Source organism: Phoenix dactylifera, chromosome 16 (assembly GCF_009389715.1).
Source record: "Phoenix dactylifera cultivar Barhee BC4 chromosome 16, palm_55x_up_171113_PBpolish2nd_filt_p, whole genome shotgun sequence".
Lineage (NCBI taxonomy): Eukaryota > Viridiplantae > Streptophyta > Magnoliopsida > Arecales > Arecaceae > Phoenix > Phoenix dactylifera.
Genome location: NC_052407.1, coordinates 3423218 through 3448279, shown reverse-complemented (window position 1 = coordinate 3448279; position 25062 = coordinate 3423218). Strand labels below are relative to the sequence as shown.

Here is a 25062-nt window from a genome sequence, read left to right as displayed (position 1 = left end):
TCACTAGATGTATGCCATGCATTCCCACCCTATCCTGAGGGACATGACGAGGATGATCAGCATCCTGCAGTCTACGGAGAGACAAACAGGAACAGATGGTCTTCTATGTTGTTAGATACTAAGTTCAGTTCTTGTGATCTGATCTAAGTAGCACCTACCCAATTGGGATATATATCGATCTCAAATGCTGGGAGCTGTACAGTTGTTCGAAATCTTAAGGAAAGGTTTGATTTATTATCTTATAACTGTTTTTTATGAAAAAAAGATTAATTAAAGAGGAGGTTCCCTTCAAACACCAAGGAATTGAGACAACTATTCAATCAAATGATTCGAGGGCTGTATAATGGTGCCACCTTAAAAAATATATATTATAGTTCAGAAATTTTCATTCATTGTTTTCTACCTGAAGTGAAAATTACATATCTGTACTGTTTGTTGCACATTACCTACTTTTGAATGCCGTTGAAGAATCACAAACTTCCAATTCATTTTATTTACCAAAAACAAAAATTATGAACTGTTACCGACCGTTGGAACGGCAACTGTGCGTGGTCTATGTCACCGACCGGAACGTAGTTCGGTAGGCCTCCAATGTGAAAATAGCAAACCCCCCTTTCGACCCTCGCGCTCTCTCTCGCTCCCTTATTCCCTCTCCCCTACTGTGACCGACCCCCCGCCGGCGATGCTCCGACCCCACCCCGCCCGGCGGCGCCACGCCTACGGCCCCCAGCTCTGCGCCGCCTCCGCCGCCCTCCTCATCCTCCTCTCCCTCTTCGTCCTCCACTCCCGCCTCTCCTCCTCACCCTTCCCACTCGGCCTCGGCCTCCGCTCCGTCCTCCCCCGCGGCCCTGATCATTCCTTCTCCTCCGATCGCGCCCCTCTCTTCGACGACGCCGACAACGACGCCTTCGACGGCGCCGCCGACGACCGCATCGACGAGCTCGACGTCCTTGAGGAGGAGGACGACCAGCAGCGCCGCCGCTCCGCCGGGGAGGAGGACGAGATCCTCCGAGCTGTAGGCGCCGGCCTCGACGACGACGGCGACTCCGACGAGCCGGAACTCCCCCGGACCCCTCGATCCGGACTCTTCTGGGACCACGCCCTTGGCGTTGCCCGCCAGTCGTTCGGCAAGCCGGATCCCCGCCGCCCCTACGATCCGTGGGGAGACGACGCCCCGCCGGAGGAGCTCCGGCCGTCCGACCGGAGTAAGATCGCGTTCGGATCGGATGACCAGCCGGTGGATGAGGATCTCCGGCTGAAGATGGACTCGATCCGGAGGATCGAAGATGCCCTGTTACTCAAGGCGAGCGGCGGCGGTGGCCACGGTGAGTCCCCGCTCCGGGAGGGGTGGGCGCGATGGTTGGAGGGGAAGGGAGATTTCCTCCGGCGAGATAAGATGCTCCGATCGAACCTCGAGCTGTTGAATCCCAAGAACCATCCTTTGCTCCAGGATCCGGACGGGCCAGGACTCACTGTCCTCACCAAGGGGGATAAAATGATACAGAGAGTGCTCTTAATGGAGATGGAGAGAACTCCCTTTGGAAAGGGTGGAGGCATGGAAACTAATAAGGGAGTAGAGAGGAAAACTCTTAATTTAGAGGAGAAGAAGAGGCCGCAAAGGGTTCCAGATGGACAGAGAAAGAGGATTGCTATGAAGGAGGACCGGCATCAGGCTGATGGTCGGCGATGGGGGTACTTTCCGGGATTGGACCCACATTTGACGTTCTCTGAATTCATGGACCAGTTTTTCCAGAGCGGAAGGTGTGCAATAAGGGTTTTTATGGTGTGGAACAGCCCACCTTGGACGTATGGTATCCGGCACCAGAGGGGGCTGGAGAGTCTTCTGCATCACCACAGGGATGCTTGTGTTGTGGTGTTTTCGGAAACAATGGAGCTGGATTTCTTCAGAGGGTTTGTTAAAGATGGGTACTGCACTCTTTATCTCCAAAGCCCATGTTATTTAGCAGTTCTCCAGTTAATTACTAGCTGATAGTTTAGTTGAAATATTTGCATTGCCGTTACTTCTTTGTTTATGGGTAAAATATTCATAAGAGAAGAGGGTCACTGGTAAACAAAGGAATCGAATAGACATTTAATAGGTCAGTTCAACGTATGAAACAGACGAACATTAGAGTAAATCCACATTGAGCGATGTTTAACAATGAAGGAAAGCTGAAAGAATTTTTCTTTGTTATTTAAGTTAGATAGTATCTGCAAAGAAACATACCCTGTTAATGTATTCCATGCCCTACTCTTCTTCATGTTGTCATAGATATTGACGCTTCCATAGTGTAACTTGTTCTCATTTATTTTCTGACCTTATGAATCTTTGTGTGAGTTAAATAGTTTGTATATCAGGGTAAATTTAAGGATATAATATTCCAGTATTTCCATGTTGATTTTTCACTGCAAAATCTATCAGTGCTTACCTGTTCAGCTGGTCATTGATATTTATGCTTCCATAAGATTATTAGTTTTTATCAACTTTCTTTAATGTTACTAACTTATACCATGTGAGGTGGTACATTTCTATATCATTGGAAATTCAGGATATAGAATTGTAAAAATTTCATAGTGATTCCTCACTGCATATATTATCATTATTTCTCTCTTCTTCATTGCTCGCAGATATTATGCCCCCACAAGTTTAAGGGTTTTGTCGATTTCTTTGACTCTGAATCTATATCATGTGAAAGAATACATTCCTATATCATCTAAATTTCAGGGCATAGAATTCCAATAGTTCCATAGTGATTACTCTGTTGCATAAATTATCTGCTTGTAATGTTGCTGTATTTCATCTAATTATGTATATTTTGTTTCTTTTTTTTCAAATATTTGAGATTTATATGTTATGAAATGCTGATTTAAGTAATTAACTTTGTCGTAAGTTCTTGATAATTAAAGTTTTCGATCCTTAATTTTATACCTAGCAGTTTGTTATCTGCTAGGCAAGGTTTTGCTTGTTTTTAGTGGCTGTCAAATAATAACAGAAATTTCTTCAATAAGATGCATAATGGATAGGTTCTCAGTGAAATTCAGCAGTACTTTAAAGCATTTTATGCTTGTGAATGTTTTGGTTCGATGACTTTCTACTTCTACAGATTCAAAATTGCAGTTGCTATGCCAGATCTCGATGAACTTTTGAAGGATACTCCAACCAATATTTTTGCTTCTGTATGGTTTGAATGGAGGAAGACAAAACACTATCCAATCCATTATAGTGAGCTAATACGTCTTGCTGTTCTGTACAAGTAAGTTTTCATTTTTTAGTAATAAATTGATCTTCTTCTTAAAAAAATTTGTAAAGATCTATTTTTTCTCTTTTAGTGGTCAGTAACCATTTAACTATCAGTGGAACATATGTTACAAAGGTTACCATTGTAACCATTTAACTATCAGTGGTTTCAAACATATGTTACAAATGTGACCATTAGAAAAAAATCCGTTCCATTTGAAATTTGATTAGCCATCTTTCGTCCATTTTCATCCATTTGAAATATGTCTAGTTGATATTCATCTTTTGGTGCATCCATCTTCTCTAATCGCCCTAGCCCTTTTCTGCTGGAGGTTCTTGAATTTTATTACTGCCTTATTGGTTTATATTGGCTGTGCTGTTCCATATTAGTATGCCCCTCAATACCAACCCATACTGATGCATGATACATCACCTCCTTTTTCCTGTGCTGGCACCAGATGGCGTACCATGTATTAGTATGGTACCATTGCATAGAGGTCCTTATAGTACGAGTAATGTTCCAATATTCGTACCTCAACCCTTGCTTGAGGGTATGTTAACAAGAATATGTTATCATCGAGTATTTAGGTCATTCTGGTTTGTTTTAACAAGAATATGTCGCTTTTCTCTGAAATTCCAGATATGGTGGTATATACCTTGATTCTGACATTATAGTTCTAAACCCTTTACATTCACTTGAAAATTCTGTTGGGCTCGAGGATCAAGCAGCTGGGATTTCAATCTTTAATGGTGCAGTGATGGCATTCAGAAAGCACAGGTACTTGAACGGTATCTTGGGATTTGCTTATTGATTATATGCTTTTGCATTGTCTGTTATCATGAAATTAATAGTTCAATGCAGTATAGGATCTTTTATGAGTTTATTAGATGAAAGAGTTAATCGTGATTACAATTAATTTATCTTTGTTACAAGTTTAGTTTCGATTTTCTATTCCAATTTTTAAGTTTTATAGATCCCACCGTGCCCAACACTAAGTAGATGTGCTAGGGCTTTTTATGGAAGTAGAAGTCCATGTTGAATGTGCCATTATTTTATATATGATAAATGAGTCTCCATTATGTTGAATATTATGGTGTGTCATAATTCTTTTAAAATATTGATTTTTTAGGGAATGTGTAGCCCTAGTTTGATCATGTTTAATATTTTTTATTTTGTTTCTACCTACCTATCTAGGACATTCATCAGATGTATCGGAAAAATGCTATATCACATCATACCATATTGGTCTCCCTAGGTGGTGGTCTGATGCATTCTCTGATATTTCACAGTAATTAAGTATTGTTTCTTTATTTGCAGCTAACCTTTTCATTAAAAATAGGGATTTACACTTAAGTTTCATCACTCCATTTTTAGCTTATTAAATCCTTTCATGATTGAGCATCTTCTATCAAGATTTGGTGTAGGTATCTGAACATAAAAGTTAATCTGTTTAGAGTTCTCTCTAATAATATTTACACAAACATCAAAAGTGCAAATATCTTGAATTCGTAGTGAGAAGCGCACCACTGTCACTTATACACCATTTTGGTATCACATTATAATGCTTACTCATATATATATCAAATGCCAAATGCTAAGAGGGCGTAACAAATCTGTGCTGCCATTATAACTACATGCCTAAAAAATGATAACCAAATGAAGGAAAAATTGAACCAAGATGATTACTAATCAAGTTGCATGAGGTCCAAAAACATTCTGTGAGGATCCGTGCAGGCATCTGGTTAGTCCCACATCAGCTATACATCATGTAGATCTTGGGTATTTATATATAACTAAGAAATCCAAATAATACATTATGGCTAGCCTTTTTGGGTGAGATCTTAGGTTGTTACAAATGGTATCAGAGCAGACTCGGCCCATGGCCTATGTGGATTTAGAGACACTGCAGCATGAGCCCATTTGATTTGGGCTGAGCACGAACTGATCACAGTACTTGTGATAAAATTTGAATGGATTTGAACTCTTAGCCTAGCGAGGATGTGAAGGCTTAAATGGGGGAAGTATGTGAGGATCCATGCGGGCGTGTGTTTAGTCCCACATCGGCTATTCCCTAGGTAGATCTTGCATACTTATACAGAGCTAAGAAACTCAAATAATGCCTTCTGACTAGTCTTTTTGGATTAGGTCCTGGGTTGTTACACATTTTGTTCTTTTATGATGTGAGAGAAGCAGATATTTTGTAATTGTTCTCAGTTGGTAACTGGGAAAACCAAGGCTTGGCGGTTTGATTATTATGAAGCTGACAAAGGAACACCAGTGACGAACTTTTGAAGAGTGAAATGAATGGCATGAGTGCAGATGTTAGTCACAGGACTAGGGAATGAGATTAGTGATAAACATGATGGATGAGTTCGAGTTGCTTTCTTTGTAAGAAATAAAAGTTGAAACAGAGTGATAAATATACTTATCAGATGATCAGATATTAGTTAAAATTGTTCAAAGAATTGAAGGATAATGTAGCTTCTGTTGAAGATCAGGCACACTATAGCTATCCATAATCTGAAGCTTATCAGAAACAGAGTGATAAATGATGATACTGCAAACACAGATAGGTGGTCGTAGTTTCAATCAAGAGACAACAACTGATTCATGAAGAGAAATTCTGTTGCAGCATTTTCAACAATTCAGGAGTTAAAGAGGGCTGCTTATTCTGCAAGGTGTGCTCTAAAGTTATTATCATTTTAGGCATGATGTTACGGTGCGTCTCGTATTGCCACAAGAAGTTGCTGATAGGTGGAGAAAGAAAGAAGACCCAACATTTTTTTTATCATGATGGATCAGTGGTTGCCAGCAGCTTGCAGCCATTGTTCATGGGGTTACTTATAGAAGGCCAGTCAGTGCAAAGAATTGACAGTTGCCACCACATCCACACAATTAACCATGGCCTCGGCCATACCTTCAATCATCTTCCACATCCTTTAATTTTTTATGTTTTAATATTGTATGAAATTATATGGGGGACAAAAATTTGAAACAACTCTAGAAGAACTAGTGGGGTGGGGATACAAGAGTCTATAGCAGAATCATGAGCAGGATAGCCTCATCTGGAAGAAGGGTGAACGGTAGTCGAGGTGTTCACATTGAGAGAAGTGGCAAACTGATAGCATTATCTTCTGAAGTATCAAAACGTATACTATTATTTCAGAATGCAGCACTGCTAATTTGTGTAGGGGGTCTTACTCCAATGTCTAAAGTACTTTACCTGGGTGCAGTTGTATGAAAAATTGAAAAAAAAAAAATCTAGATCATTGAAATCAGGATGGATGGTAGATTTTGTTCACCCTGTCACTGGCTCAACTGGTCATCAGCCAGTGGTGTTTTTGTGAATTTTTGAGAAAAAGATGGGCTTTTTTACTTTAAAAACAGAGAAATGACTCATCCAGCTTTCTTTCTTCAGCTGAACTGTCCCCCTTTTCCCACCCTACTCTCCTTTACTCTCTCTTCATCTTCCTCCACCTCTCCCTCTTTCGGTACTAGGTCCTACCTTCCTGATCCATCATCATACTATGCCACCATGCTTCAATGAGTTCTGTCAATTGCCGGTGGTCTTCAACTGGTAGGTCCTTCCACCTCTCCACCTTCTCTTGCTCCACCTCCATTTGCTGGCACTCTTATGAGCCGAGGCGTCTGGTCAAATTGGTATTTGGTCTCCAGTTCCAATTCTAGCCCTTCTGTGATGGAGGGTTGATATGAGGAGAGAGAAGGCGGGGCAAGGAATCTTGGGTACGGAAGAAAAATTCATTTGCATAGTTGATACATCTTGCTATGTGAAAATTAACTAGACAAAACTTACATTTTGATCTCTTACGGAGAAGTTGCATTCACTGGCAGTAAATTTAAGCTTGGCTTTTGCCTGCAAAACCAAACAATGTGTGCACCGTATGCATTGAAATTTTTTATTTATTTTATGCATAAGCTTTTGATGCCTCTAGTTTCAGCTGTTTTACATGAAAATCAACACTACTGCCCTAGATCAACATCATTTAATCATGGTCTTACCATCAATTTCCATGAAGTGTGTGTTAGTTCTGACATAAACTCATTAAATGTGTTTGCAGTCCCTTTGTGATGGAGTGCCTGAGAGAGTTTCATTCAACTTATGATGATGCCCTTTTAAGGTGGAATGGAGCTGACCTCCTGACAAGAGTGATAAACAAGTTCTCTGCAGCTAAATCATACAGACAACTGCACATAAAGATAGAACCTCCTTTTAAATTTTACCCAATAAGTTCCATGAATATCACGAGGTATATTTCTTTCGGCTGCAATGATACATGTCGAACCTTCTCGCTCTGCACCTTTTAGTTTGAATCATTGTGTCAATAAGCCCTAATAATAGCTTCTATTGGAGCAAATAGAAGAATGGGGCTGATTATCATGCCTCACCACCTGCTGCTAAAATCATAGCCATAACCTTGAAACTAACTTGTGAATCATAGTATAGGCTATATGGTTGACACCCTGCGGAGTTGTGAATTGTGTACAACATGCTCCAGCTTAGGGTTGCCCCAGTTATTGTGAGAAAGCCAGACACTTCGATTTTATGCCTCTATATCTTTTAGTTGTCAGTTGCACTTTCGCCTAGTTATACTGACTCTGTGCTGGGCCTATGGAACCTGGTGACTCATATTTTCTCAATCTGCACTCCTCTGAACCACTGTTGCCAAAACCGAAGCTTTTTCACCAAATATTATCGCTCAAAACCTGTTCATCCCCCTCTTCCCCCTTCCTATGGTCCAAAGCAAGACCTGCAACATTTTATCATCTCCAGTTCACAATGGTAGGCTTGTTGAACACATTAAACTGAATTAAGTTTTATGCAGGTATTTCATGGCACCAACTGATGATTCTGAGAGAGCCCAGCAAGATGCTCTCCTTACAAGGATGCAGAATGAATCAATCACATTTCATTTCTGGAATGGCTTAACATCTGCACTGGTTCCTGAACCAAACAGCCTTGTTGAAAGGCTTCTAAACGGTTACTGCCTCCGGTGTTCTGATGTGTTGTGACTTTTAGTGGACAACCTGATGTTCGACCTCATTTTGCTTCAGCACAAGCTGCTGTCCATTATACATGACATACACAAAATGAAGTTGTTCCCTGGGTGCTGAAATGGGAATTTTGGGTTTGAAACATGAAAATCGGTGGGCAGTTCTCTCTTTGCATTGCTGGACCAAGGAACTCAGTAACATGTTAGGTGAAATTGAGGAAATCAGTGGTTTCGGCACTTGGCACCAGCTGCTGGAAGAAGTTGTAAAAGATTATAGTGTATCATAGTTTATCCTAATCAAAGAAGCTCTTGGCTGATGTGATAGTCTGCTTGCCCTATTAGATTCAAGAGGTAAGTCGGTGAAGCATCTTGCTAACTACTTTTTGTGTGATTTGTTGGCTGCTATTGCGTTGTGCTATGAGTCTATGCCCAGTCAGAAAATTAGATGACTCTTTGTCTTATATTAGATAGTCTTTGGGGTGGTGTTCCTTTTAAAGAGATTTTGTGTGGAATACATGTTTGTAAACTCAAATTGGCATACCTAAGGTTTTATTCATGAATACTGATTTGCATATGGTAACTTACGTCCATCAGAATATTTTTATATTTATGAAAATGTTTTCAGCTTTATGATCAGAACTCAACTGAGATTCTCTCTCCTAAAACAGGACATTGCTCCTGGAATTTCCATTTTTAATTGTGATATAAATTGAATTGCTTTCGGGCTGCTTTATGAACAAGAAAAAGAAAAAAAAACTCCACATATGCAAGTTAGATGATTAATTGGTGATTAGGCGAACCGGAAGCTCGGCTTTTAATTAGCACCCCAGACAAATTGTTTGGGAGGACTGTCAAGCACACATACTTGCCAGGTCACGCTCCAACATTTTCATGTTAAAGATTCAGCGGCAGATGAACTATGAGGCGAAAATGACATACAGAGTGCATAATCCTAGAGATTCTATGAGGAAGGGGTTTTCAGGAATATGCTGTCATGGTTTGAGAATAAATTTTAAGAACAGTGTTGACGTTATTCCCTCTATTTCACATAGTTCATAATATTATTTGCTATACATGCTGATAATAAGCAGCAACGAGCCCTAATATATGGTGGCTGTGGAAGATGGCGTAAATTAATAATACTGCAATTAGTATGCGCACTATAGCACGAAAATTGGCGTGTCTCACAGAAATTGGTACGAAATGCCCGGTCAAATCATGAGTTGCCACGTTTTCTCAAAGAGAACCAAGAGTTGAAACGCTAGCTTCTCTGGACCTATAGAACTTTTTGCATGACCGACCTCTGACCTGAATCATATTCTACAGCAATCATGCATTCACCATTGAAAAAAAAGAGAGAAAGGGTTAGGCGTCAATACTGCCAAATTTGCCAAATTTTTTAGAAGTTTATGACAAGTGATGTATCATGAAACCGACCACAGCCAGTACAAAACCTCGATCAATCGAAGTTTGTCTACCACAAAGCTTCTGAATCAACAACCAAAATCTGTCATGTGGCGAGCTTAGAAGAGCACGAAAGATTCTTCAAATTTCAAAATTTTCTACAACTAGCAAACCTTCAACCGTGGTCTCAAGCGATTTTGAAAATCATGCCAATAAGACAAGCAGAACATGATACGCGTGCAAAACATCCACGCCTAATTCTTGAGACGTGTGGAGAGCCAGTCAATCACAGCCAATCTACGTGCCCAAATTCTTGGAGTGTCATTTTTGCCAGATTTCTTAAAAACTTATGGAAAGCTTTTTAACAATTGATCTCCTACAAGGTAATTCAAATTTCCTTCACCCCTTTGAAAGAGTACCGCCACCCAAAAGATGTATAACTTCTGCGTTGGAATCAGAATGATTTCTCGGGGAAAAAAAAATATAGCGTTGCAGTATTCGTATCCTCCAAAATATGAAGGGCCACATCTGGCTGGCCCCAAGCACTTTAAATGCCCAGATGAGTTTTCATAGCCATTAATAGCATAGGTAAATTTATCTGCTTAACTATGTCAGAAATTTTATCTACTCGCCTTTCATGGGATACGTACAAATAATAAATACATATGTGCAATGCATATATTGCTAATTTTGATATATACATCACTTCTCCAGCAGAGTTCTGAAATAATATTAGTCTACTTATATATCAGGGACTTGAAAAATAAGTTTAAAAGGTCAGTGGACATAAAAATAGCTCACGTAATAAATTAAAATAACGGCCTGTTGTTTTTTTTTTATGCTGAGTAATTATTTTACCTAGCCTGGTCATTTGCCAAGACTACATTTTAATAGAAGTAGGCTGCTAAATGGATATAAATTGATTTTAATCTGCTCAGGAGTGTGCGAATTGTTAACAAAAGTCTCTCCAAAGATTGCATTCAACTTGAGAATAATGCGACCCTAGTGATCGATTGGATTCAGGAGAGTACCGATAGGAACAAGCGTCTGGATAGACATCCGCTTCTGTGCGATATATGTAAGATTGTGGGGAGGCTTACAGCATTTTAGGCCATCCATGTCCATTGAAAGTCGAATAGTGTGGCCGATTGGGTCGTCTCCTATGCAGCGTACCACTCAGAAGAATTTCGGTGGGAGAGAACGAAGTCTGCTATCCCACCCCTTCATTGACTTCTGCTTTTTAATTCTTATGAATGCACTCATATGTGTATGGTGTGAGTTGCTGTTGTATAAAAAAAAAATTCCTCCAAAAAAAGAGAGGGAGGTAGAAGGAGCATAGACAAAGAGAGAGAAAGGAGAAAGGACGAAGCCCCTAGAAATCTTTATCGAGATGGGTCGCGTCTCTATTAATTAGCATGCGCTAGCAAAAGACTAGTAATAACTAATTTCATATTTAGGGACTTACGGGTAATTTAGCCAGTAAAAGAACTAGAAGGAAAAATATCGTACATGTAGAGACCTGTGAATAATTTCCAACGCAAACAAAAATGAACTGATCCCGTCAGGTGGGATGCCGAAACTAGTTCAAGTTTATGATAATAGAAGTTGTACGCCTTTAAAAATGCATAGCCTTGTCAAGGCTTTTGTCTTCACGTTAGCTGTATCTTATCTAGTTTTCTTTTTGGTTGGTTGGAAAGCAAGGCAAAATTCCAAATGGATAAAAATAACAATCTCCTGAACATGACACCCGAGCATCGGCTCGGACCAATTCTAGGGTATATCTTAGCTTTGAAGGTATGATTAGTAGTGGTGGCAAAGACTAATGGAAGCGACCATGATAAGACTCTGTCAATAAAATTTGCCACATGTGATGATCCTGATGCAGATATATTATAGTTAATCAGATCCACCAAGAATTAGTATATACATCATATTTTAGCTAAGAAGAGTGTGAATAGTTTCTAGAAAGGTTTTGAGTTTTTTATATAGATCTGCTGCACTATGGCTGTCTAGGCATGTCCTCAGGTATTTGGGGAGATAACCTCTTGGTAATTTATTTTAGTGATCTATCTTGCTACCTTGCTTAGCACAAAATCTACATTCAACGCCTTCAATTGGTAGTAAAATCAAGTAAAATTATAGCTCATGAGTACACTGACTAGCACATTGTAATGGTCCGGCCATTGGCTGATAGCTTGGTTGGACTGTTCGTAGTCATGTCAGCGACATCTTACGAACTAGTGGTGGTATTGCTGTGCATGCTCTGTATCACAAGCAGATGTCATCTTATCATGCTTGCAAGGATTTAGGAGGCATCAAAACTCTTAGCTAGTTGTGATTTTTAATACTCATGATGATCAGGGTTCACCGTATTGGTGCCGAATTTCATACCGGTGCCACACTAGCACTGTTAATATGGTACAGTATAAAATTTTTTCAGCATACCGAGTATCGGTATGCCTCTTATACCATGTAGCAGTATCGAATCAGTATAGTGATGGTACAGTCCGTGTCATTCGGTTTAAATCGATATGGCAAACCATGATGGTGATGCTCCATTAGAGATTAATCCAGTAAGTGAATGCTCGGAGATGTTAGACACTAATTAGGGGAAAAAAAAAAAGCTTTGGTGCATGGTTCTGGACATCCTTCTAATAAACATTCTCAATGAAATTATTTTATCCTGATCAAGTGTGAAACATGAGGAAATAAAAGGAATTAACTGAATAAAAGAAAATAAAGCTATATCTATATATACACACACACATATATACACATACAAACGTAAACATACATAAACAAGCTAAATAAGATCAGTCCATTTGGACAACTAGAGGCATAAACTATTACATCTAAATTACTTACTATCAAAAAATTATGTGATCTGAAAATCCTTATTATTTGAAAATAAATTTCAATCTAATTTTGAATTAAGCCAAATATATATACATACACATATATATACACACACATACATGTATGGATGTGTGTAGGCGTACATGTGGGTGATGTGAACTACTATTTCTAAACTACTTTATATCAAAAAATCATGTAATTAGCAGATTTCTAATTTATGCATTTAGTGGTTAAAAAAATTTACATTGTTCATATTTATGTAGCCAGTCACTCTGGCAGTACCCTGTGGGCTGGAGATGGAGAGCTGTCCGTGGCACTCCGAGATATTTTATTTTTTGATTTTATTGAGTATATCCATACTCGTCAGATATGATCCACCCGTTTTAGCGCAAAAAAAAAAAGGACTCTTCAAATTTGACCACTAGGAGCATAAATGATGTGAATGCTTTTCGATAGTAAATAGTTTAAAGATAAAAATCATAGGTATTGCGCCTCTCCAGTCATCCTGTCATGATTGACTTCATATGGACCTGCTGTATGAACAGCCACATATTAGCTCGCTCTCTCTGTCTCCCCCCCTCTTCCTCCATCCATTCCAGCTGCAACTTTTCTTCTGAATCACCCTATGACTTACCCGTTAGGCAGGCTTAATTACCCAATGTGGGCTTTTAACTTAGCGGCATTCTGCCCTTCTTATTTAGGATGCAGATTTCCTCCTTATTGGTGTTCCTCAAATATTGTTTGTGTGAATGAATGACTTGGGGTTGAAAATCAGAACTCCTGTACACTACTGCTGACAGAAGGGGGAAAACATAAGCGGCTCATCTCAGATGCAACTCATTTCCATTATATGGTCTCCAAGGAGGGCCAATAAAATACAACCTAGAAGAGTATTATTCAGTTGCTTTACATATAACCGATATCAAAAGATGTAGGATGTACAGAATTTACTCTCATGCTTGTGAATTATACTCATCATCCACCTGTTTGCTACAAACATTCAGCCTGATGCCTAATGGTGGACAACTGCAAGGGAAGAAGAGAAGGAGGAAGAATAAGGGAGGGAGAAGGAAGAAGAGATTATAGAGATGCATAAAGAAGAAGAGAAGAGGAGGAGCAAAAAGAAGAACAAGAGAGAGGCTAGAGTTTTTTTATTCAATCATCAATTACCTTATACATGAAAGGGGTGGTCTTTATATAGACCTTACATATTGACCAAATCAAGTAATCAATTGACCAAATCAATCAATTGACACTGACTAAATTTGGACCCTTACATTAATTAATCCCTTACCAACATTGGTCCACTAAATTGACCCAATTACATAAACCCAATTGACCAGTCTAATAACAAAACAACTAACCAAATTAACTTGATTAAGACAAAAGCAAATAATGCAATAAAAAAAATGACTTGGACTCGAATGGACCCAATCCGGGTCTGACTCAATCCGGGAGCTCAGGATCATCTGAATGAAGGGCTCTGATGTCCCCGTCAACTCCTCTCGAGTGGAAAAAACTCGACCCCGTCGAGTACAGGTCTGACCGGTTGTCGTACTGCTCCAGAAGATTGGGGTCAAGGCGCTGTTGGGATCACTAGTGGTCGCATGCATATATTTTTTAAAAATTTTACAGTGGAAGCATGAATTAAACTATTTAATTCCTATGCATGCTAGAGATCATATCTCTATAACAAAAATAGATTCAGGACTTTAAACATTTATCCTAAACAAGTAGGCATAATCATGCAGAATTTCAGCAACCTAGTTGATTTCTAATCTTAATTTTTAATGAGATCAGATCTCATACTTTTTTATTTTGAGAACTTTGATGATGCCTTGATTACCTTGTATAGCCGCACACGCGTCCGGCCTCTACGGATAGTCCACGCGAAGCTCTAGGAAGATCCACAACTGCAGGAGTGCTAGCTCATGCAGAGGTGCTGCAGTGGCTGAACTTTTCTTCCTCGAAGCACTCAACTTTTGATTCTTCTTTGAAAGGATGAAGGATGGAGATGAAGGAGAAGAAGGAGGAGAGAAGGTGGTTGGCTCTCAGAATTTTTTCAAAATTTAGAACCCTTTCTAAAGACCGTTTTTTTAAACCCGAGGCGTGGGGGTCTTTTTATAGGCAAAAGCCCCCCACGCCTCACATCTCTTTTGGCCAACGAATTTGGCTGATAAAATTTCCAAAAAATTCTGGTGAATCGGAAGCTAAGAGATGAACAAATTCTCTTTTAATCTTGTGCCAAGAATCCCTAAAAATCAGAGAATTATTGCGCCCCAAACTTCAGCTGCACGCCACCCTGCTTGATGCGCCATGCAGTCCCTACAAATTAGGGATTTGATTCCTATCTTTTTAAGAAGATTTGAGGTGCCATATTTTTTTGTAAAATAGCCCCACACCTCCTCTTTCGTCACGCCAAAAATTGGCCAAAAATAAAGAGGATAGGCACCACTGCTTTTAGGGATAAGGATGAGGTGTCTTTCTTCTCCAAGCCCAATCAAGACTCTTAATCCTCATTAAATCAGGACTCTTAATCCTCATTAAATCAGGACTCTTAATTGACTTGAGTCAAGCCCAATCAAACTGGATCAAGTCCGATCAATTAGGTTATGCCCAATCGGCTCGGGTCGAACCAGATCGAATTAGGTAAAACCCTAATTTAGCCCAAATTGAATCTAATTCAATTTGGCTTAATTAAAGTCCAATAATTCAATCAAATTGAATTTATTAGTAATCCAATTACTAATTAACCCTCCAACAATTCAATAATTATTTTAATGCAACTTTTGGGATAATTTGTCAATCGAATTGACCAAATTACCTCTGAATGATTCTTAATCATCAATCAGCCATTTGATCAACCTAGAAACTTCTATGCGTGTAATCCTATAGGTTCGAACCTAAGCCGGTAGCACAAGAACAACTTCTTGTACTAATCGAAATGACCATCTAGCAATGGTATCTGACGTCTGGATAGGCCGAATATATGCGAAGCAAATATTCTAAAACTCTGGACTATGGTTACTGTATAATTCATCCCTTTGACTCCTAATGCCAGGATGACTTCAGAGTTCTGTCAACTCTCTAATAAGTACATCCTCTATGTGATCAACTTTAGAAATCCTGTGACTCCTCACAAGGATTATCCTGGCCAAGATTTTGCTAAATTGAACACAAAGCATTATCTTCTATTTTCAGGAGGGGTCAATTCCATCTTGACTCACGCACTGATTTCACAAGTACTTGACTGCACCCAGTAACCTTTCATCCTAGAATTAGAAATTCTGCTAGTCCGGTACCAAAGTACAGTGAGTTGCTTGCTAGTCACTGTCATGATCTCAGGTCTGAGGGATACTTATACCCATATCCATTTGAAACATCTCTCGACAGTAGAGTGTTCCGGAATTGATCACGTTCAGTGAAATGTACTCCCACACTTCACCTGTGCGACATATCAGTGTCTCCACACTCCTTGGTTAAGAGGACAACCAATGTATATGTCTCACAATGACCTAATCTCGACAATGTTACCGTCCTATTAACAGCAAATCATTTGGTCGCGAATAGATTTAAGAACTTGAAGATAAATCCTTTTTTATCATAAAACAAGTCCTAAGGACTTCATCATATAAGAGTTCATTTGAAGATGTACAATGAAATGATGAATAATGCCAAATAACACTTTATTAATTGGTCAATTCATTTACAAAATTCAATCATCAGCACACTGACGATTGACTCTTAGGATACAATTTCCAACAACTCCCACTTAGCCTAAAGCCAATCAGCACAGTATCTAATACCCATCTTCGATTTGTGTTCGTTGAACTCTTTGATGCCGAGGACTTTGGTAAATGGGTCAGCCAGATTTTTTTTTGTGTCAATCTTCTGAAGATCAATATCACCTCGTTTGACGATCTCTCAAACCAGATGGTAGCGACGTAGAATATGCTTGGTCCGCTGTTGTGCTTTGGGTTCTCTTGCTTGAGCTATAGCTCCAGTGTTGTCACAAAATACAGGCACTAGACCATCAATGGAGGGTGTCACTCCAAGCTCGGTGATGAACTTCCGCAACCATACAGCTTCCTTGGCGACATCAGATGCTGCGATGTATTCTGCTTCACATGTAGAATCTGCCACTGTATGCTGCTTGGAACTCTTCCAGCAGATGGCCCCACCCTTAAGAGTAAAGATATATCCCGACACGCTCTTGCTATCATCTTGATCTGACTGAAAATTTGAATCGGTATATCCCTTAAATTTTAAGTCAAATTCACCGTAGACAAGCCACTGGTCTTTAGTATTTCTCAAATACTTAAGGATGGTTTTTACAACCTTTCAGTGGTTGCTACCTGGATCAGACTGGTATCTACTTACTACTCCTAGTGAGTATGCCACTTCTCGTCTAGTAAATGTCATGGCATACATTATAGATCACACTGCCGAAGCATATGAAATTCTATCCATACTCTCTCTTTCTTGAGGGGTTGTCGAACAATCCCTCTTAGAAAGGTTAATTCCATGGCCCATCGGAAGATAGCTTTTCTTGGAATTAATCATACTTAACCTCTTCAGTATAGTATCAATGTATATGGATTGGGATAATCCAAGCAATCTTCTAGATCTATCTCTATAGATCTTCATCCCTGAGATGTAAGATGCTTCTTCGAAATCCTTCATGGCAAATTGAGATGATAGCCAAACCTTTATTCCTTGTAATGCAGGAATCATTTCCGATTAAAAGAATGTCATCTGCATACAAAACAAGAAATATAATAACTGAACCATTTGCTCATTTATAAATGCAAGGTTCCACTTCATTCTTAATAAAGCCATACATTTTGATTACCTCATTAAAGCGTATGTTCCAACTTCATGAAGCTTGCTTTAATCCATAAATGGATTTTTGAAGCTTACACACCTTAGACTCATCTGCAGATATAAAACCTTCAGGTTGCATCATATACACCTTCTCTTCTAAATCTCCATTTAGAAAAGCGGTCTTTATATCCATTTGCTAAATTTCATAATCTAAATGTGCTGCTCTCGCAAGCACAATCCGAATGGACTTGAGCATTGACACGGGAGAAAATGTCTCGTCATAGTCAATACCATAATGTTGGCGATATTCCTTGGCAACTAGACGGGCTTTATAGGTCTCAACCTGACCGTCTGCTCCCCGTTTTCTTTTAAAAATCCACTTATATGGGTTTAATCCTTTCGGGTGGGTCAACTAATGTCCACACATCATTGACCTTCATGGATTTCATTTCGGATTGCATGGCTCCAAGCCATTTATCAGAATCATACCTCTGCATTGCATCCATATAGTTGATCGGATCGTCATCGTTTTCATCAAGTTCGACAGGATCCCCATCCCGGACTAAGAAACCGTAGTATCTGTCCGGCTGACGTGGTACTATACCTGATCGCCTTAATGTTGCATCTAAAATAGGTTCTGGATTTGATCTAATCAATTCAGACTCAACTGGTTCAGTGGATGGTGTCGGGTCTTCTACATGTTGAACTTCCATAAGCTCAACATTAGAGCTTCTACTTCCTTCTCCAAGAATACAGCTCTATTGCTTATGAACAACTTTTGTTCTTCAGCAAGGTAGAAATAATATCCTTTAGTTTCTTTAAGATAACCGACAAAGAAACATTTGTCAGACTTGGATTCAAGTTTGTCTGTTTTTAAACGTTTGACGTACGCCGGAAACCCCCAAACCTTAAGGTGAGAGAGTACCGGTTTCCATCCTGTCCACATCTCATGTGGCGTTTTATTCACAGATTTACTTGGAACCTTATTAAGTATATAACATGCTGACTCAAGTGCATATCCCCAAAAGGATTTGGGCAGACTCGCAAACCCCATCATGGATCGAATCATATCTAATAAGGTTCGATTTCTCCTTTCTGATACACCGTTATACTGCGGTGTACCAGGAGGAGTCTATTGGAAAAGAATGCCATTCTCTCCCAGATATGTCAAAAACTCATTGGAAAGGTATTTACCCACTCAATCTGATCGAAAGGTTTTAATACTCTTTCCAGTTTGTTTTTCTACTTCATTACGATACAATTTGAACATTTCAAATGCTTTAGATTTATGTCTTATTAAATAGACATAACCATACCTCGAAAGATCGTCTGTAAACGTAATAAAATATGAATACCCACCTCTAGCATCTGTGCTCATTGGCCCACATACATCAGAATGTTAATGGATCCGTTATCACATCAGAATAGGTGATTTGGTCATCTTACCAAGAAGACATGACTCATAGGTTGTCAATCATTCACAATCATTAATATTGAGGATTCCCTCTCTACTTAACATGTTCATTCTGTTCTTATTAATATGACCTAGCCTATGATGCCAAAGGTAGACATCCGTGACATTATTTATTCTAGGGCGCTTGTTTGACTTGTACATTACATTAACAAGCTGTGATAATATGTAAATCCCATTACTCAATTGTCCATGCATTACAGTAATACCATTCATAACGATATCACAGTAATTTCTTTTTATTGAAATCTCATAACCGTTCATGGCCAAAAGGCCTACAGAAATTACATTCAATAGAAAAAAAAAGGACAAAAGTGACAATCACTTAAGATTGTTATTTGAGAATTGAATACAAGTTTCAGAATCCCTAAAGCTAGAACTGGAACTGATCTTCCATCTTCAACATTTAGGAACCTTTCGCTTTCTTCAAATCTCTCACTGACCTGTAGTTCCTGCAACGAATTACAAATATTAAAATGACTTTCGGTATCCAATACTTAGGTCGAATTATCACAAATTGAGAAAATACAAGGTGTTATCATATAAGTATCTTGATCTGCAACTGATTGCATCTTTTTCTTTGGCCTGTTCGGGTCAAGAGAGGCAATGTACTAAGGACAGTTCCTTTTCCAATGCCCTTGCTTCTTACAGTAGAAGCACTCTGCCTTACTCTGATCAGCCTTCTTCTTCTTAGTCTGACTTTGCTCAGCACGATGCACCTTTTTCTTTTTGTTTTTGTTTTTCTTCTTCCCTTTCTTAAAGGGACCACGACCCTTGGACGAACCTCCCACTAAATTCACCGACCCTTTGAGGAGTTGCTGATCCTTCTCAAAAGTTTGTAGTAAATCCAACAATTTGTGATAATTTACTACCGGTTTCGTCATACGAAAGTTGGTGAGAAATGGGCGGTATGAACTAGGAAGAGAGTTCAGTATAGTATCTTTCCCCAATTGATCATGAAGGGAAAAACCGAGAGTGCTCAAGCGCTCGATCAACTCAATCATGTACAATACATGATCAGTCACCGATGCCCCATCTTTCATCCATGCGCTGAAAATAGCACAACTAGTCTTGTGCCTTTCAACGTCGTTGGGAGTGCCAAAAGATTCGTTCAACACTTGAACGATTTCTTCGAGCTGGGCATTCTCGAACCGGCGACTGAACTCATCGCTAATTACAGCAAGCATAATGCATCGGATAGTGATACGGTCACTGAGCCACTTCTGATAAGTTTTTCTGGCCACACCCCGTGCATTAGCAGCAGGCTGCTCAGGTGCTGGATCTGTTATCACATAAAGGATCCATTCATGCTCTAGCACAATCTTAAGTTTCCTAAGCCAGTTATTGAAATTGGGTCCAGTCAACTTGTCACTATCCAACAATGAACGAAGTGACAAACTAGTGGCCATTTCTGCATAAAAAGAAAATCTCATATCAGTATACGAATTGACAATACCCTAAAGAATTGAACTTTAGTCTAAAGGTCCTCTCACTATTTTATACAAATTTGTAGCCTCTACCTCAAATTCGAAGAATTACACTTAACTCTTTAGTGGGCACTAGAACCCAATAGATCGCATATGGGCTCGAGTGTGGCTCAGCCAACCCATATGTACCTATTGGTAGGTTCTGAACCAATTGTTTCACCAAACAATTTCTAGTGATAATTTTGCCCCAGTCTCTTTGGCAGGCGTGTGGCACCTCCACCAAAAATTCTAGTTAGGTCCAACCATTAAATGTAGGGTTCCGTATAACCCACTAATAGATGACTAAGCCCGAGTGTGGCTCGGCCCACCTGATCACCTATTGAAAGTATACTCAACTCATCATATATTGAATGATAATTCCAATGATCAAATACCCTTCACCCCTCCCCGGTTTTGCTTTCCTCCCAAAACGCGTCTGCAGGATTTGGAGACACCCGTCTCATATGCCCAGGCTTTGGAACGAGTTTTTTCAATATGGGACTATTGGGCCTGACACCCTTCCCACCATCAGACAAGAGCCGTCCTCGGCTCTGATACCACTGTTGCGATCGCTGGAGGTCGCATGCATATATTTTTTAAAAATTTTACAGCGGAAGCATGAATTAAACTATTTAATTTCTATGCATGCTAGAAATCATATCTCTATAACAAAAATAGATCCAGAACTTTAAACATTTATCCTAAACAAGTAGGCATGATTCTATGTCTAACATGTAGTCATGCAGAATTTCAGCAACCTAGTTGATTTGTAATCTTAATTTTTAATGAGATCAGATCTCATACCTTTTTTGCTTTGAGAACTTTGATGATGCCAGCTCTACCAGATAGTCTGACTCAATCATTCATCCGGGCCTTGATCACCTTGTATAGCCGCACACGCGTCCGGCCTCTACGGATAGTCCACGCGAAGCTCTAGGAAGATCCACAACTGCAAGAGTGCTAGCTCGTGCAGAGGTTCTGCAGTGGCTAAACTTTTCTCCCTCGAAGCACTCAACTTTTGATTCTTCTTCGAGAGGATGACGGATGGAGATGAAGGAGAAGAAGGAGGAGATAAGGTGGCTGGCTCTCAGAATTTTTTCAAAATTTAGAACCCTTTTTAAAGAACATCTTTTTAAACCCTAGGCGTGGGGGTCTTTATATAGCCAAAAGACCCCCCACGCCTCATACCTCTTTTGGCCAACTAATTTGGCTGATAAAATTTCCAAAAAATTCTGATGAATCGGCAGCTAAGAGATGAACAAATTCTCTTTTAATCTTGTGCCAAGAATCCCTAAAAATCAGGGGGTCATTGCGCCCCAAACTTCAGCTGTACGCCATCTTGCTTGATGCGCCATGCAGTCCCTACAAATTAGAGATTTGATTCCTATCCTTTTAGGAAGATTTGAGGCGCCATATTTTTCTGAAAAATAGCCTCACGCCTCCTCTTTCCTCACGCCAAAAATTAACCAAAAATAAAGAGGATAGGCACCACTGCTTTTAGGGATAAGGATGAGGTGTCTTTCTTCTCCAAGAAAGAAAGCTAGGGTCCTAAATTTTAGGAATTCTTCTTCATAATAAATTCTGATTATTTGGACTCTTAATCCTTATCAAATAAGGACTCTTAATTAACTTGAGTCAAGCCTAATCAAACCGGGTCAAGTTCGATCAATTAGGTTATGCCCAATCGGCTCGGGTCGAACCCGATCAAATTAGGTCAAACCCTAATTTAGCCCAAATTGAATCTAATTCAATTTGGCTTAATTAAAGTCCAATAATTTAATCAAATTAAATTTATTAGTAATCCAATTACTAATTAACCCTCCAATAATTCAATAATTATTTTAATGCAACTTTTGCTTAGGATAATTTGTCAATCGAATTGACCAAATTATCCCTGAATGATTCTTAATCATCAATCAGCTATTTGATCAACCTAAAAACTTCTATGCATGTGACCCCATAGGTTCGAACCTAAGCCGATAGCACAAGAACAACTTCTTGTACTAATCGAAATGACCATCTAGTAATGATACCCGACGTCCGGACAGGCCGAATATATGCGAAGCAAATATTCTGGAACCCTGGACTATGGTTACTGTATAATTCATCCCTTTGACTCCTAATGCCAGGATAACTTCAGAGTTCTGTCAACTCTCTAATAAGTACATCCTCTATGTGATCAACTTTAGAAATCCTGTGACTCCTCACAAGGATTATCCTGGCCAAGATTTTGCTAAATTGAACACAAAGCATTATTTCCTGTTTTCAGGAGGGGTCAAATCCATCTTGACTCACGCACTGATTTCACAAGTACTTGACTGCACCCAGCTCGGAAATAAGTGTTCAGTCGAATCAAAACACAGCTTGAAAAGGTGATTCGGAATTCCAACCTTCCATCCCAGAATTAGAAATTCTGCTAGTCCGGTACCAAACTACAGTGAGTTGCTTGCTAGTCACTGTGGTGATCTCAGGTCTGAGGGATACTTATACCCATATCCACTCGGAATCTCTCGACAGTAGAGTGTTCCGGAATTGGTCACGTTCAGTGAAATGTACTTCTACACTTCATCTGTGCGACATATCAGTGTCTCCACACTTCTTGGTTAAGAGGACAACCAACGTATATGTCTCACAACGACCTAATCTCGACAATACTATCGTCCTATTAACAGCAAATCATTTGGTCGCAAACAAATTTAAGAACTTGAAGATAAATCCTTCTTTATCATAAAACAAGTCCTAAGGACTTCATCATATAAGAGTTCATTTGAAGATATACAATGAAATGATGAACAATGCCAAATAACACTTTATTAATTTGTCAATTCATTTACAAAATTCAATCATCAGCACACTGACAATTGACTCTTAGGATACAATTCCCAACAGGCGCTACAACTAAGCTTTAAAAATCCACGTCACGTTAGACTTTGGTCGATCTTTCCACCGAATAAGGTAATGTTGATAACCACCATTTCTGGTTGACATAACCTGCTCATCCAATATATATTCTATTTGTTCTCTGCGTGCATGAAATTTGGGAGGTGGTGGCTCAACAACTAAGAATAGGCCAAGGTGATCAACATGGGCAATTATATCAACAAAGGGGTCAGAAAGCATGAATGTTGGTTTTTTATATGGGACTAAATCTTTAATATTAAATATCGTACTAATGCTATAATCATCAGGAAGATCAACAACATAGACATTCGAACGAATTTTTCATAGGAATTCGAACGGTGCCATATTACTTGAACGTTCCTGAAGAAAGTCGTTCAAGCCTAATTCTTATCATGACGTAACCTCTTTCACTTAGCTCTTTATAACATCCATATAAATAAACAAGGGATTTATATTCTAAGTTATTAAAGTGAATAAAATTGCTGATTTTTTGATGCGATGAATGTGGATGTGATGCAAATGATTGTGCAGACTCGAGACTCTATACTGATGAGACATGGAAAATAAGTCTATGGGTTGCCTAAGTCTGTAATCATGCACCACTTCGAATGGACTCATGCCTATGGACTTGTTTAACGAACTATTATATGCAAACTCAACTATCGGTAACATTAAATCCTAGATCCTAGCATATGCATTTGGGTTGAGCCTATGATGTGGAAGGTTGGGCAGAGATGCTCCGGGAACTAGATCAATTGCGTGTTGGATATCATGCATCCGGAAGATCATTAGGGACTACATCATGAAACTCCTCTAGAAGGAAAACTACTATAAGGGAATGTTCAAGGTTGGACTCAGCATTGGTATCTTTAGCCACAAGTGCCATCTCAGATGACTGGTTCTCAATTTCTTTCACTACCTCTTCCACAATAGTGATGTGAAGTAGCTTGGTTGTACTTGGGTCAATAGTCTCCTTTTGGAAATCATTCTGGACAAATTCTAATCCTGTGGGTTCATCTTCAAAGTCTTCTACATAGTCTTCTATATTTGGTTTATAGACTTCTTCGATATATTCGGCCTCTTGGTTCCTAACTTCTGGTTCAATAATCAGGTAGGTCTTAGTGGAACATTAGGACGCTATGTGGCCGAATTGTTGACGCCTAGAGTATTGGGTTTGGTGCCTAGGAGAATGGGGAAGGACTACAGGTAGTGCGACCAAACCGATTTTAGGTTGGGCTGCAACAAGGATTGGCGGTTTAGGGGTCCTCGAATTTCACATGAGCTCACGGATCTCTTATTTGAATTCCTTGTGTCCAGCCCGCATGGCAGCGAACTGTTCTATGAGAAATCTATAAATGTCGAAATTTATAGTAGCTACAGGGGTTTTAGGTTGATTGAAATAGTACTCCCTATCACTACGGGTTGGCAAGCTATGACAACACTAGGTGATGATGTGAAATGCAGTGTCACTAATGAAATCCTAATAAAAATGATGTAGAACAACCAACTAATGCAATCTATTATGATTTCAGAGATCAGCAAGTTTTTACAAGAATAACTTAAAGTTTAAATGTTGCTAATTTTTATTTCGGTTATTCAGAATTAAGGATTAAGATTATTCAATTTAAGAAATTAGATTGTAATCAAGTAGTACAGTTGTTCTGTTCCTAAATCAATCTGATCAAAAAATGTTGAGAAACGTCCAGTTGCTAGGGTGCGCTAATTTAATATCTAAATTTTAAAAGGGAGAATAGGATGAGTTTGAAAGTAGGGGCTCTATGTTCTGAATTTTGACAGCAAAAGTAAGTTTCAAGAATATGGCTATCATGCAAGAGAACTAGAACATAATTAAATGACCAAGCCCAAGAAAAGTGGAAACCTATCATCTG

The 25062-nt window shown here is 39.3% G+C and overlaps 1 protein-coding gene across 1 annotated transcript; it reads left to right on the top strand.

The window, feature by feature from the left end:
• The first annotated feature begins 413 nt into the window (after positions 1 to 413).
• Positions 414 to 8831, top strand: LOC103718794 (uncharacterized protein At4g19900). Its single transcript, XM_008807768.4, has 5 exons — positions 414 to 1926; positions 3105 to 3254; positions 3879 to 4016; positions 7319 to 7507; positions 8084 to 8831. Exons 1-5 carry the CDS (start codon positions 683 to 685, stop codon positions 8268 to 8270), a joined length of 1908 nt encoding a protein of 635 aa, XP_008805990.2. The 5' UTR covers positions 414 to 682; the 3' UTR covers positions 8271 to 8831.
• Positions 8832 to 25062: the final 16231 nt, after the last annotated feature.

Excerpts from the sequence above, each read along its gene's own strand:
- LOC103718794 (XM_008807768.4), top strand. The coding sequence starts at position 683 with ATGCTCCGACCCCACCCCGCCCGGCGGCGCCACGCCTACGGCCCCCAG. Across the intron at positions 4,017-7,318 it reads ATGGCATTCAGAAAGCACAG|TCCCTTTGTGATGGAGTGCC; the intron begins GTACTTGAACGG and ends ATGTGTTTGCAG. Across the intron at positions 7,508-8,083 it reads AGTTCCATGAATATCACGAG|GTATTTCATGGCACCAACTG; the intron begins GTATATTTCTTT and ends AGTTTTATGCAG.